Source organism: Leptosomus discolor, chromosome 3, assembly GCF_034619465.1.
Source record: "Leptosomus discolor isolate bLepDis1 chromosome 3, bLepDis1.hap2, whole genome shotgun sequence".
Lineage (NCBI taxonomy): Eukaryota > Metazoa > Chordata > Aves > Leptosomiformes > Leptosomidae > Leptosomus > Leptosomus discolor.
This window is the reverse complement of record NC_141393.1, coordinates 66,072,547-66,086,269: the sequence shown is the minus strand read 5'-3', so window position 1 is coordinate 66,086,269 and position 13,723 is coordinate 66,072,547. Positions and strand designations below refer to the sequence as shown.

The 13,723-nt window shown below is 40.5% G+C and overlaps 1 protein-coding gene across 2 annotated transcripts in view; it reads left to right on the top strand.

Moving 5' to 3' along the window:
- Positions 1–13,632, top strand: part of SWT1 (SWT1 RNA endoribonuclease homolog) — a 40,994-nt gene extending 27,362 nt beyond the window's left edge. For both annotated transcript variants that reach the window (XM_086462322.1, XM_086462321.1), the window contains exons 17-19: positions 3,783–3,849; positions 4,745–4,809; positions 12,756–13,632. In XM_086462322.1, coding sequence (XP_086318448.1) covers positions 3,783–3,849; positions 4,745–4,809; positions 12,756–12,861 — 238 coding nt within the window. In that variant the 3' untranslated portion in view covers positions 12,862–13,632. The remainder of the gene's footprint in view (positions 1–3,782; positions 3,850–4,744; positions 4,810–12,755) is intronic.
- The last annotated feature ends 91 nt before the right edge of the window (positions 13,633–13,723 follow it).

The window sequence follows — 13,723 nt, the reverse complement described above, 5'->3', positions numbered from 1 at the left end:
ATACTATAGTTTTTTAGCTTGATCAACAAATTGCATTTTAGTGGCAGTCCAGCTTTCATGTCACCCAGCATCCTTGCCAACACCTGCTCAGAGCATGATGTTTGGATTAGTTAGAAGTTGAAGTACATAATGTGAGGTCGTTTGTAGTTTGGTTTTGCATGGCTGTGCTGATAGGAAAGGTGGAGTTGTTTAGTGGATTTCCACCCTCAGCTTTTGAAATAACATTTGATGTCATGTTGAGAGAGAAGAAAAAGCAGTGGTTAATATTGCCGTGGTCACAATTCTGAGATTCAGAGTGCACGTTGGAAGAGTTTTATGTCAGAGCCCAGTTGCTTCATGAATACTCGTTTAGAGGGGTTTCTCTAGACACAGTTCTATAGCTGAGGTAGACTTTTTCCCTGTGAAACTTTGATGAAAACAAGATCAACTTGATTTAATGAAGTAATACATGCAGAGTCGATGTGCAAAGATGTTCAGATTTCCCGATGTACATCTTCTCTTAAAATTTCTATTTTCTGTAACACTCAAGTGGTGGCTACAGGAGATGTAAGGAATATAAAATGATTAAAACCAGTAGATGGCAGCGGTGGTGTGAAATCATTGCTGTGCGGACAGGCATGTGTTACAATTTTCTGCAGAAAAATATATTCCAAGACTGAAGCTTGCATTTCAGTTCTAGTTGAAAACAGCAATAAGCATGTTTTATGAATGCTGACCTGTAAAGAATTTGTGGAGGAAGTTACGGTGCAAGCTCTTCTCTCACCAACTTCTTTTCAGTCCTCTGTATGTAGCAATGGTTCTTCCTTGAAAACAACAAATGTCTTTTATTTGAAGATATTGTAAGGCTTTGAGCCAAATGTCAGACTTCTCATTTCATGTTATAAACCCAGAAGCAATTGCTGTCATAATCCAAGCAAATGCCATTCAGTAAGTTACAGGATTTAACATTAAGTTAACTTGTATGCTTATTTATGCATTTTGCTTTGGTTTTTTTTGCCAAAGAACCAGAAGCACAGCTGGTTTGTACATCCACCTGAGGTCTGCTGACTTAGAGCAAGTTAAACCAATAATGTTACCTGTTTGCTGGTACATTTTCGTCACCAGTACAAAAATAAGTATGTTTTCCAGTTTTCCTGATGAGAAATGAATATAAAGAGTGATGAGGGTTACCTTATTGAGTGCCTAAAGTGCATAGTCTGGGAAACATCAAAGGAATAGTTTTTAAGTCTGCAGCATCCTAACTAATTGTTGAAAAGTGCTCCCTTCAGTGAGAAAAGATCACATGCAGTGTATGTTATGCTGATGCTTTCATCGTATTAGTTTAAGGGAAAGGAAGTGTGAGTGGTGTGTTGGCTGCTTTCATACTCACAGTACAGCTAAAGATCTGTGCAAAACCAGGGGTCTAAAAATGGCCTTGGAATTACAGTCTAATATGGCTTCAAAAATTACTTTCAAACTGGTTTTCTTTAAGTTTGGCCTTGCTAAGAACAATGGAGTGAAGAATTTTCTAGCCACTTCTCTGCTCTGGGAAGTTAGAAGTCAGGAGGACATAAATAGCCGTGCGGAGATGCTGTGTAGTCAAAGGGAAAGGCAGCACCATTTAGTCCAGCCTTCCACTCTGCTCTCAGTCTCTCCCTTCACCTTTTTGTACGTTCTACATACATTTTTCTTCCACAAGGTCCAGAAGGCTGTCATTAACACAGGTCTTTCTCTCACTAGCTTCCCTTGCCCCGCACCCTCCATCCTTCCTGTAGAAAGCTTACCTGGCTGGGTTTCCCATTGGCAGCTCAACTGTGGCAGCAGTCTTACTTATCCAACACCCTTGCATATGTGTCCTTGGCACAGCAGGAAAAATATAGTGGTGAACATATTTTTGCCCCAACATATTCTGTAGCAGCATGTAGCGGCCCTCAGGTGAAGTTACTAGTAGTATCTTACCTTTTATGTTTTGTACAGTTCTGTATTCAGTTTTATGAAAACAAACATGCAAGCTTTCCTCCTTTTTGCATGAAATAGAAGGCAGAGTGGTGCAAAAATCATCAGCAATAGAAATCACACTTTCCCAGGCTCGGGTACACTCATTTATTTATGTTGCAGATGACTGATGCGATAGCTAAAGCTGATGTATTGTCCCATGCAGACAGGGTTGCTGGCTAATGGCTACATGGAGCTGGTTGGTGGGAATCTTAGCTGCGATGCAGCCCAAGCTGCCAAGATTCCCGGCGTTTCCAAGGATGTTTGCCAAATTGTCTTTGCCGGGGTTTTACGCTGTCAAAGCTGATAGCTTTCTCGCTGAGGTAGCAGTTGAAGGCTTCAAGGTATTTTTAGGAAAACCAGCCAGTTGGTTCTCTTGATGACTTTTAGTTGGCAGGTTAAATGTTTTTAGTTTAAGAAAAAAATTCTGGATACATCTTCTTACGAAGGGGGGAAGAATGTGCGACATTTTTTAACAGTGATAATTTCTCTGTAAAATCATGATGAAAATAAGCAGCGGACTTACCAGTAATGATAAATCCTGTGGTGTGTCACTGTCTTCCAGCCTGTTTTAAATACAGTGTCTTTTTTAACTGGGTTTTTTCACTTATTCTGTTAGTTTTCCATTTGTTTGTTGTCTTGTGTGGGGTTTTTTTTTTTTTATTTCCTAATTAATTCATTTGTAAAGGCTTACAGCTTGCAAAGGGAGGGAGGGGAGAATTTGGGCACTTTCCCATGGGAAAGTAAATAGAGCTTACCAAAAAGAAGATTTTTCTTCAATTTTTTTTTCCCCAAATCCAGTCATTTTCTTAATCTTTATTTATATCCTTAAAACTTAACATAAGGCAGAATTTTATCAGTATTTCTTAATATATTGAAGTGTTACATGGTTTTTAATGTAGATTTTAATGTACATTTTGTAATGTTTAAGAGGGTTCTGTTTGTCCCTAGTGAATGCAAATTAATTTACACTGAGATGTAACTGAATTATATCTGCTGAAATAGATTAGGATAATTAATTTTCGAGATAATGTCTTTCATATTGGATCGTTTTTGGAGCCTTGTGGAAAAGGTTGTGCATCTCTCAGAACTTTGCAACAACTTGCAGAGAGACCAAAGCTGATGCTTTCTTCTGCGGGTGGTGTCTCCGCTTGTAATGTGATGAACAAGGACTAGGTTTTGGGGAAGACTGAAATGTTGCCGGCTGCTGTGTGCACTTGTGGCTAAATAAAATACCGATATTTCATATGACACCAGCTTCTTCATAAAGACACCTCTCTTCAGCTTGTCAAAGCCCATCTTCACTTCTTAATATTGGGTAGGAATTGGTTTTGTTAGAAGTAGCAAAAATGGTATGTAAATTGTAGCATTTGAGTTGTACTTTAGAATACTGGAGGGAATGAGTTAAAGCTGTAGCTGGTGTGGGAAAGTTTTGTATTGCGTGTCGCTGTTCTGTTGCTCCACATTAATACAGCAGGCTTTGCTTATGTGAAACAAAAGGCTTTTAATTATCGCTGGGTTTCTTCCTGTCCATATAGAGAAATTGCTTATAAAAACATCAGTTGCATTTTTAATTAGGAAAAACCTTCATGGAAAGTCCTTACAGAAATAAGCTCATTTAATTCTTGTAGAGGAGTAGAAAGGGATGAGTGGAAGGGAAAATTCTTGAAAGACCAGATTTGCCTTTTTGTTTAAAGAAAGTAATTAGATTTCTTTTTCCCATGAAGCATTTCTGACTATTTTTTTAACTCTTCCATAGAATCCTTTTATACTTGCTTAAAAAAAATACGAAAACTTTTCTTTTTCAGAATTTTGACCCCAACCCGTAGTTTCCAAGATATTTGGACCCTCTATAACTTCCTGATAAGCAATGAGGTATGAAGTTTTCTTTAATGTTTTGTCAGATACACTTCAGTTCCAGTTTTTTATTTACAGTAGTTAAGAGGTTAGCTGTCTCAACATTGTGCTTCCATTAAGCTAGAATTTTGAAGATTTGCTCTTATTTATTAGACATTGGACAGAAAAATTAGACACCTACCAGAAGTTACTCGAATCTACTGGTATTTGAGTTGTGTGCTTGACTTCCTGAGCACGCCTTTTGTGACTGACTTGCTGTTGAGAGTAAAAAGCCTTGAAGCTGAAGTCAACAGAAGGTCCCTAACCTAGTCATTTTAAAAAGAGGGTGCATTGCATTAGATAGCTCTATGGAGAGTGTTGGCCGCAGTTCAGAGGAAAAAGATAAGTTGAAATTACCAGTTACTAATGAAGTTTTAACTAATTTGTGCTAAAAGATTTTAAGAAGAGAAATTGAAATGAGCGTGTGTTTGCAGTAGAATAGAGGTATTTTTCCATTTAGTATATTACGTATTTCAGATTTGCAGTCCTCTCCTATACAGGAAAGTGTATTTGGGGTTTGGGCCTGTACATGTATTTATGGAATTAACGTGAGTCAGAATTTACTTCATTTGCTGTAGAACTATAGGCTAAATTAAGAGTGGAGGAAGAATTATTTAAGGTCTTTTAGATTTGTGCAGAAGTTGTTAAAAAATGGAGCTGGAGGGATATCTATCACTCCTGTTATATACGATCAGGATTGTTAATTTGTAATATTTGATTTTATGATACACAGCGTGACTTTTTTATGTACTGTCTCAACTTGAGAGCCTGTTAGGTAATACTTTGACCGTATCTGTTATACCAGCTGTATAATTTTAATAGATATGTGATAACTTGGTAAATTACTATGTTAATTCTTCGTTCTTTGTTTCAGATAAATAACAGTATAAAATTCACTGCTGAGGAGCTTTATGAGTGTGTTTCACAAGAGATATATCGGTAAGCCAGTTACTGACAAAAAACAGATGGGTTTTGAGACAGGATTTTAGCATGTACTGTATTAAACAGTACCATAAGAGAAATTGTTTGGATAAAGAAAAAAAATCACCATTGTAGGTGTGGCATAGGGTAAGATCAGCGGGATATTTTCTTCTTGCCCCTGCCCACCCCCCCTTTTTTATTTAATAACCTACTACTACAGCAGAGTAGAAGAGGACAGAAATGAAATTAGAGATGAGCCATTAGCATCTGCAAAGTGATTTTCAGCTGTTCGACTTTGAGGCGAGGTGTTGGTCCCTCTTTACCAGTTTTGAATCCATGGCTTAGTGGCAGACAGAGACAGTGTATTCATTGCAAGGTAGGTTAGAGCACAAGGCTGCATTTAAATGAATTTGATTATAACTGAAATTCTGGTTTGGTCAGGTATTTCTTCTAACAGAACTCGTTATTATGAGAACTTTGCTTAAATCAGCAGAGCAAAAAGCCCTGCAATTCTCAAGGCGATTCAAGTGATTAAACTGTACTGTGAAAACCAGGCATATCTGCAGTTGCTGTGCTACGTTGTGGCCATCATTACTGAAGTTGTAAATTAAACCATCGTATGTTACTAAGCCATTTACAAGTACGGTTAGAAAAAAAGGAGAAACAAACGTGAGATCCCAAGACTTGTTTCCAAGGGTACTTTTCTTTTTATGAGTCTTTTTTACAGTTCAGTTAGGAAAATAAGTGTTCTGTTGTACAGCTGAGTTAAAGGCCTTGAAAACTTTAATCTAAAAATGAGTGTCATGCAAGCCTTACGGTCTTTACAGTAACATTTCTGGCTCATAAAAGGTTTCTTTCTGAATTTGTGTAAATCCAGATTCTGTGAGGTTTTCAAAATGCCATATTTTTTTTTTTTTAATAAATCTTAAGTGGATAATACCAGATGGGTAAATATTTTCTTTGATGTTGCTGTTATATGGATATGAATTAGCTGTAACTTGCCAGGATATGAAGCACGGTTCCATCAACTGTGTAAAAGGCTTGCAGATTAAAATAATCTGAATAGGAGAGTTACTCTAAAAAGCTTTCCTTTGCCTGGATTGATACTGATTTCCTAAACCACTTGTGAATTTGAAACTGCAAATTGCTAGGTCAGGGGAGAAAAGTTACTCAGGAAGGGAGAGATTCAATCTATGTATCAGCAGAGAAAAACAGTTTAGAAGCTTAAACTGTCTTGAGTTGATGGCCAGCACTTCTGTAGTTCTCAAGTTTTCAGACATTTGTGGGCATCTCCTTCATTGTCTGTATAAAATCTGCAGTGTACATAGAGCCTTTGGTATTGTGCTAAGGATACTAAGGGAACTGTAGTTTCTTGGTGTTTGAAAGATGTCCCTAGGTCCCTATTTTATCAGAAAGCCTGGAAACTTAGTCTGCTCTCATGAATTCTGTGAGCCACAGTAGATTTCATGGCCAAAACAAATGTTCTTACAAAAACTTTGGTTTTCTGGATGAGCAGTACAGGGTGAGGGTGACGTTTTTGTTACATATAAGTTATGTCCTTTGAAAACATACAAAGCAAATGAAGCAAACATTAGGATTTGTTACTATTAATTCAATCCACGGATTTTCAAAGAACTAGTTATCTCTGTTGTTCTAAGTTATTACAGCAATGAAAGCTATTTGGTATTACAGAAGTGAAATAAAATGATTCCACCTTATAAAGCAGAGATGCTAAATGGGGTTTTAAAAGCACTCAATTAAAAAGAGATGTTCCAAGAGCAAAGGCGCAGGAAAGGAAACTGCTTTAAGGCTGGCTGAATTACTTGTGCTTTGGCAGAAACACACTGAACAAAGTGTTTCCCCCTGCTTCAATTACCAGGCAACATTTTTACTACAACCTGGGCTCTGAATTCTTTGGGAGATAAATTCCTGTCTAGAATATTTGTACTCTGACTGTTCCTTTTTCAGGGTATACCACAGATGTTCTCATCTTGAAATTTTGATCCAAAGGGTTTCTCCTTATCTGGAGAAGGAAAAGGACTACTAGGAGCTAAATAGCCAAAGCTACATGCACAATTCTCCCTGCTTTTGTATTCCTAAGTGGTACTACAGGCTTTGGATTCACAGCAGCTTTTAGAAGATGCTAGCCAAGGACGAGGGTCCAGATCTTTAGGATATAAATGGAACAAAAAGTCTGACCCTGCCCCAGAGGGAAGCTGTAACAATTTTTGGCATCTTTGACAAGTGCACAAAATAAGTTTGGTTTTCTTTTTTTTCCATTAAAAACTCTTGTGACCTTTTTTTTTTATTTTTTTTATGAACTTGCCTGCTAGTCACCTGGTGGATTCCAGTCTTCCTCTCATATATCTGAGTAGTGTTGACCTAAGACCTCTCCTTTCTTAGGGGGGTTCCCCCCTACATTGCTTCCACATATTCCTTGTCCTTATATTGGTAGAGACTGAGATGTGGTGAGAGCAAAGCCCTGTGATGGGACAAAAAATGTCCGTTGTACTGAGTCAGATCTGTCACAGTTAACATCACTGTTAGGGGGCAAGGCAGTAGCCTGCGAGGGAGGAGATGGGGTTACACAAAGGTAGCAAAAGGCAGGCCTGGCTGGCCATATCTTCTATGGTACAGATTCGTCAGGTCTGATAAAGCAGGTTTACAAACATCCTAGCCTGGTGAGCCTTTCTTTTTTGCCTTTTGAATAGTGGGAACACACCACTGTCCCGAGCTGCTTCAGCAGAAGAATTGTGTAGATTAAGGGAGGGTTAGTTAAAGCGCTTGTTTCTTCCTCCTTCCCTTCCCACTGGAGTGTGCACTGCAGGCAGTAGCATTGCTGGATTGCAAGTTTTGAATTTTTATGGCAAGCAGCTGATGTAAAGACCTGTTTAGTACTTTCTAAGGCTTTTGGATTTTCACTGTTGAGCAGTGAACAATTTATATCATTTAATAAGTGACAATTTGATGTAAAGGTTAAGCAGTAGAAAGAATTATTCAGGGTTTGTTTTGCAGGCCTGTGATCTTGTTTGAACTAAGGAAATACATTGTTTGGAGGCCTGGGCGTCTAAGTTAGATCACTTGAAAGCTATGCATGACTTTTCACGCTGCTCTTTTCGCTGTTCCACGTGGTACATCTACCTTGCAGTAAACTGCCAAAGGAGGTGGAGTTGACTGCCTTAGGCAGGGGTTGGGAAGATGCCAATGCCTTAGCTCTGGAATGGGCAGTGACACAGCAGTACCAGTGTGCTCAATCCCTGTGGCCAGGCGTTCCCCTGCTAGCCAGGGAGAGCACCCTATGCCTGCCGCCGTCCTCCTGACTGTGGGGCCAGATGTTGTGTGTGGTGAGGTCAGAGCGATGGTTTGGTTTCTTGTCCTGGTACGCAGTCTGTGGCGATGAAGCACAGGACTGCCAGTGGATACCTTCAGGGAGTGCTAGCCACATCATTTGCAGACCTTACCCCTTTTCTGTTTCTTGGCGGTCCTTTTCAGTGCCCTGTATGTCACTTTCTGCCAGCCTGGCACAGCTGGGTGTCCCACACCGGCCTCACACGTTTCAGTGGAAGTCACCTGCAGTCCAGGATGCACTGTGTTTTTGAGGGCACAGAAACAAGCTCTTGTGGCCTGTTTAATGTTATTTCTAGGTACTGTAGTAACTACGTTTGAATTAACCTGTTGCACTGTTCTTTGGTATAATAGTATGATACTACACGCAGACTTTTTACCATTGTAACTCTTACTCGGTGGCCACTAGAATGATGCAGGGAAAATTTTAATTGAGACAGGAGTAATGAAATATTCATGTCTCAGCTGAGATATTTTTCTGCGCTAGTTTTTAAGAACTCTTCTTGAAAACTGTCAAGGTACTTACTGCTGCGGAGGGCTTATAACTTGTATTGCTGAGGCGTCCCGATGTTGGTGCTCGATCTGCATGCAGACTTGACTGATAGCCTGAATAAGTACACTGTGTGCTTACTGCTGGCTGCCCAGTAGTGCCTAACTCGACAGTGTCAAAACTGAGTTGAGGCGCAGTTTGTAGCTGATGAACGGTGCTTGTTCATCAGCAGGATGGATGTTCGTTCGTCAGTGTAGCTGTGTCAGTGCTATAGGTTATTGCTGGAGAAACGCATTTAGACTGGTTTTTGTGGGAGAGTTAACCTCCTGCTCTGACATGCTGATCTGCCAAGTTTCTACTACCTGAGAGCAAAAAATACTGGGAGGGTATGATGCGTATTCTTTTAAAAGCGTCCCTTAGTTGGAATTGTATTTTAAAAAAATAATAATTAAAAAAAAAAATTTGATCAAGTGGATAAAAAAACCCCAACCAAACAAATCTAGCTGTTGGATATAGATCTGCATCAATATAGGCCTAAAGAAAATAATGTGTGTAAATTTGTGCTCAGCATAATAAAAAAAAAATAAATTTCTTCAGAGGCTGGTCTCTCAGGCTTTTCTTTTGCAACCTCACTTTTTTTGCTCTTTTTTTTTGAGTACCACCTTTTAAATGGTCTTTTGAGAAAGTATCTTATGCAAAACCAAAGTTACAGAATGTTTTCTGTGTAATCAGGTTTAGAGTCCTCTTTTGAAACAAAAGTCTAAATAAATCAGTGTAGTCGAGAGATTTATTTTGTGTGTAAATACAGTATATGTAAATACAGAATCATAGAATAGTTTGGGTTGGAAGGGACCTTTAGAAGGCCTCTAGTCCAACCCCCCTGCAGTGAGCAGGGACATCTTCAACTAGATCAGATTCCTCAGAGCCCCATCCGACCTGGCCTTGAATGTTTCCAGGGATGGGGCTTCTACCACCTCTCTGGGCAGCCTGTGCCAGTGTTTCACCACCCTCATTGTAAAAAAAATTTCTTCCTTATATCTAGTCTAAATCTGCCCTCTTTTAGTTTAAAATCATTACTCCTTGTTCTATTGCAACAGGCCCTGCTAAAAAGATTGCCCCCATCTTTCTTATAGCCACCCTTTAAGCACTGGAAGGCCGCTATAAGATCTCCCCAGAGGCTTCTCTTCTGCAGGCTGAACAGCCCCAACTCTCCCAGCCTGTCCTCACAGGGGAGGTGCTCCAGCCCCTGATCGTATTTTTGGCCTCCTCTAGACCTGCTCCAGCAGGTCCATGTCCCTCTTGTGCTGAGGGCTCCAGAGCTGGACACAGCACTGCAGGTGGGGTCTCACCAGAGCAGAGGGGCAGAATCACCTCCCTCAACCTGCTGGCCACACTTCTCTCCATGCAGCCCAGGATACGGTGCTCACATTGCTGGCTCATGTCCAGCTTTTTGTCCACCAGTGCCTCCCACATCCTTCTCAGCAGGACTGCTCTCAATCCCTTCATCCCCAGCCTGTATTGATATCGGGGATTGCCCCGGCCCAGGTGCAGGACCTTGCACTTGGCCTTGTCAAACCTCATGAGGTTCATGTGGGCCCACTTCTCAAGCTTGTCCAGGTCCCTCTGGATGGCATCCTGACCCTCAGGTGTACTAACTGCACCACTCAGCTTGGTGTCCTCTGCAAACTTGCTGAGGGTGCATTCGATCCCACTGTCTGTGTCATTGATGGAGAAATTAAACAGCACTGGTCCCAGTACAGAACCCTGAGGGACACCACTTGTCATTGGTCTCCATCTGGACATTGAGCCATTGACCACTACCCTCTGGATGAGACCATCCAACCAATTCCTCACCCACAGAACAGTCCACCCATCAAATCCTCATCTCTCACAATTTAGAGAGAAGGATGTTGTGGGGGACTGTGTCAAAGGCCTTACAGAAGTGCAGACAGATGACATCTGTAGCCCTTCCCTTGTCCACTGCTGTAGTCCCTCCATCACAGAAGGCCTCTAGGTTGGTCAGGCAGGACTTGCCCTTGGTGAAGCCATGCTGGCTGTCTGGAATCACCTCCCTGTCCTCCATGTGACTTAGCACAGCTTCTAGGAGGACCTGGTCTGTGATCTTCCCAGGCACAGAGGTGAGGCTGACAGGTCGAATATATATATATGGAAGATGGTTTGAATTGAACCTTCTAAAATCCCCCTTCTGTTGAGAAAGCTGATGTAAGTGACCCTTCGATGCCAATTGGTTTTTAAAACTACCTTCACATAAGACAATGAAAAGCAAAAAGTAAAAAGGAGCTCTGGCTTTTTGCTGTGTTGTGGGTTGGCTGTTTTAAGGTGTTCATATAAAATCCTTGGTTTTAGCAGCTTTAGAGCAAAAGTCACTACTACTTCTTGGGTTTTATGTATAATCAAAACAGCAACTTCCATATCACAACTGCATAGTTTGTCTTCTGCCATATCCCTTTTTAGTTCAAAATTCTATTAAATTGTATTTTGAGTCAGGACAACTGTTTTCAAGCTTTGCAGCTACTTTTCTAATAGGAAAGCAACAAATAATTCCTGGTATCTGCTGCTCCTCAGGGGTTACATTTGGTTGCAAACACCAGAGAAGAGCCTGCAGAAAAGACCCAGCAGATGACGTGTAGAGCAGTTGCTCTTCCATCAGTACCTTGTGTGCCGAGGGGCTGTTCTGAGGTGAAGTAGGCAGGAGGGACACACAGTACGAGGGGTAGAGCATGTGTCCCTTTTCCCCAGGGGGTTGAAGGGGATTTTTTGCCTCTTGTATGTCATGCTCATATGAGCAAGAACATAAAAATTTGTTTAAAACAACAGTTTTTATGTATGCATGAGGTAATTTTTTTTTAACTTTTAAATTCAGCTGCCTTATCTGTAGTTGATCCTTTTTATTTCTCCTTATGCACAATAGCAAATATGTTTGCAAAATACTCAAGCTTAAGTATAGAAATGAGGATTTTTATTTTTTTTCTTGCTGTTTACCATTTAACGAATTTTACCATCCAATTCCAAGTTCAAATAGAAAAACAAGAGCAGGTATTTTGGCAGTTTTACAGCTGGGAAGAAGGCAAACTGTGCAGAGAAGACTGGTCAAACTGAGCAAGTAAATATGCAGCAGATCCGCAGTGGTTTGGTGTCTGCATGTGATTTTTATGAAACTAGACATGAGGAAACAACATCCTGGATCTGGTCATTTTGCCAACATCTATTAAAGCACTCTGAGGGGTGGAAGCTTTCTTTCACTCTCTCTCAGAAGAACATGGAAATTGGAAAGGTTTTTCATGTGTTGAACTGAAGCGGCTGCTATTTAAACATTCAATGCTGTTTGCCAGCCTGCCATATGTTCCAAAACAGGAATTGCTGTAGTTACTGTAAATGCATGCTTAGAAGTTTGGTTTTTTTTTCCAAAAAAAATTTCTTATAGTGCCTTTTTTCTCAGTGCAGGTGTCCCATATTGAATATGTGACCATAAGTCTGTTTAGGAGTAGATAATTTAAACAATATTTAACATGTGTGAGCATAAGCTTGTAAAATGTTGTTACTGACTGGTGACACTCCAGAGATTATCAGAAAAATTAGAGATTCTGGGCAAGTGCAGGAGGAACAGGATTACCTGCACCCACTAAAGACTGAAGTCAGATTATCCCAGAAGCCTAAAATCGGTGTCTGACTGTGGTGTAACTGTGGATAGAACTTGTTTCTGTCTGCAACACGTCAACCTCTAGGAGACGTATAGTTAACTTGCAGCTTAAACACATTCAGTAAAACCCAGTATGTTTTGTATTTGAAGGCTCAGTTTTGGGTTGTGAAGACTGAACTAACGTCTGCTGTGTGGCTCCTGGATTGTTCCTTTTTAAAGATTTCATTGCAGGATACAGCTGGGACCACATAATGATTAGCCAGCTCTGTAATAAACCTGATCTTTTGCTATAAAGATAAAAATCTGTCTGGATTTCTAGAGGTACTGAGCATTCTCTGCTTTTGACAGAGTTGAAAGTGGTATTAGAATCCCTTTGAATTTTGTTTTAAAGAAAAATGTATGGAAATGTTCCTATCTATACAATGGGTCCATTGTGTCCTGATAACCTTTCTGTCTTCTCTTTCCTAGGGAAAGGTTAGAAGTTGGATGTTGCCAGCTGGCACAGCTGGAACACACTGTTAAGCAATGTCATGCATCAGCTCACATGGAGGCCAAGAACAGGGGCTGGCTGTGACACATGGGTGAAGGTTTGGAGCTGCAGTGCTTTTTCCTTGTCCAAGCCACGTCTAACTCCTCTGGGGTGTGCAAGGGAAATACTCGAGGAGCCAAAAATCTGCCTTTTTTTTTTTTTCCTTGATGGTGCTGTTTTATATTTGAGTTGAAGGAGGGAAAAAAAGGGCAAAACAAAACCCCTTGTACCTTATATGTACATTACATGTCAGAATTTTTGCGAAGAATCACAAGCTAATAGAACTTTCTGTCTCGGGTGAGGCTTTCTGGATTGATACAGCTGGTTTGGTGTACAGCACTGCGATGGGCTGGCGTTCCAGATTGCCAATGTTCGTGTTAGGAGCTAGGTCTGTGAATGCTTGTGTAGGAAAAGCCATGCAAGGCATTTGTTTTGCTGAAACTTGAGACGTGACAGGTGAGAAAACAGGGTATGTTGTGACACCCAGGGGCCTGAAAGGAAAGCAGCTGAATACAAGCCAGATACCCGTGATCCTTGCCACCCCTACGGCCACAAGGACTACAGTGCATATGCAATGTACGTATCCCGTGAAGTGACTTATGTAAGGTTTCAGAGACGATATAGACTGGGGAAAGAAATGGACTGATGCTCATTTTTAAAAAAAAAAAAAACAAAACAAAATAAGAGAGACCTATCCCCATACCAGGTGTGTTTGTCCTGGACCTCTTTTCATAGGAAAGAGATGTTTTTTCCTTTGTTAAAATATCTGCTTAATCTTCATACATCAGAACCTGCTAGCAGCGTTCTTTTGGAAAACTCATCCTTCTCTTGTGCCACTTCTCTTGTAAAGGCAGGAATGGTTTTTCCCTCTGGGTTATGCTCCATGACTTGTCTCATCGCTGCTCTC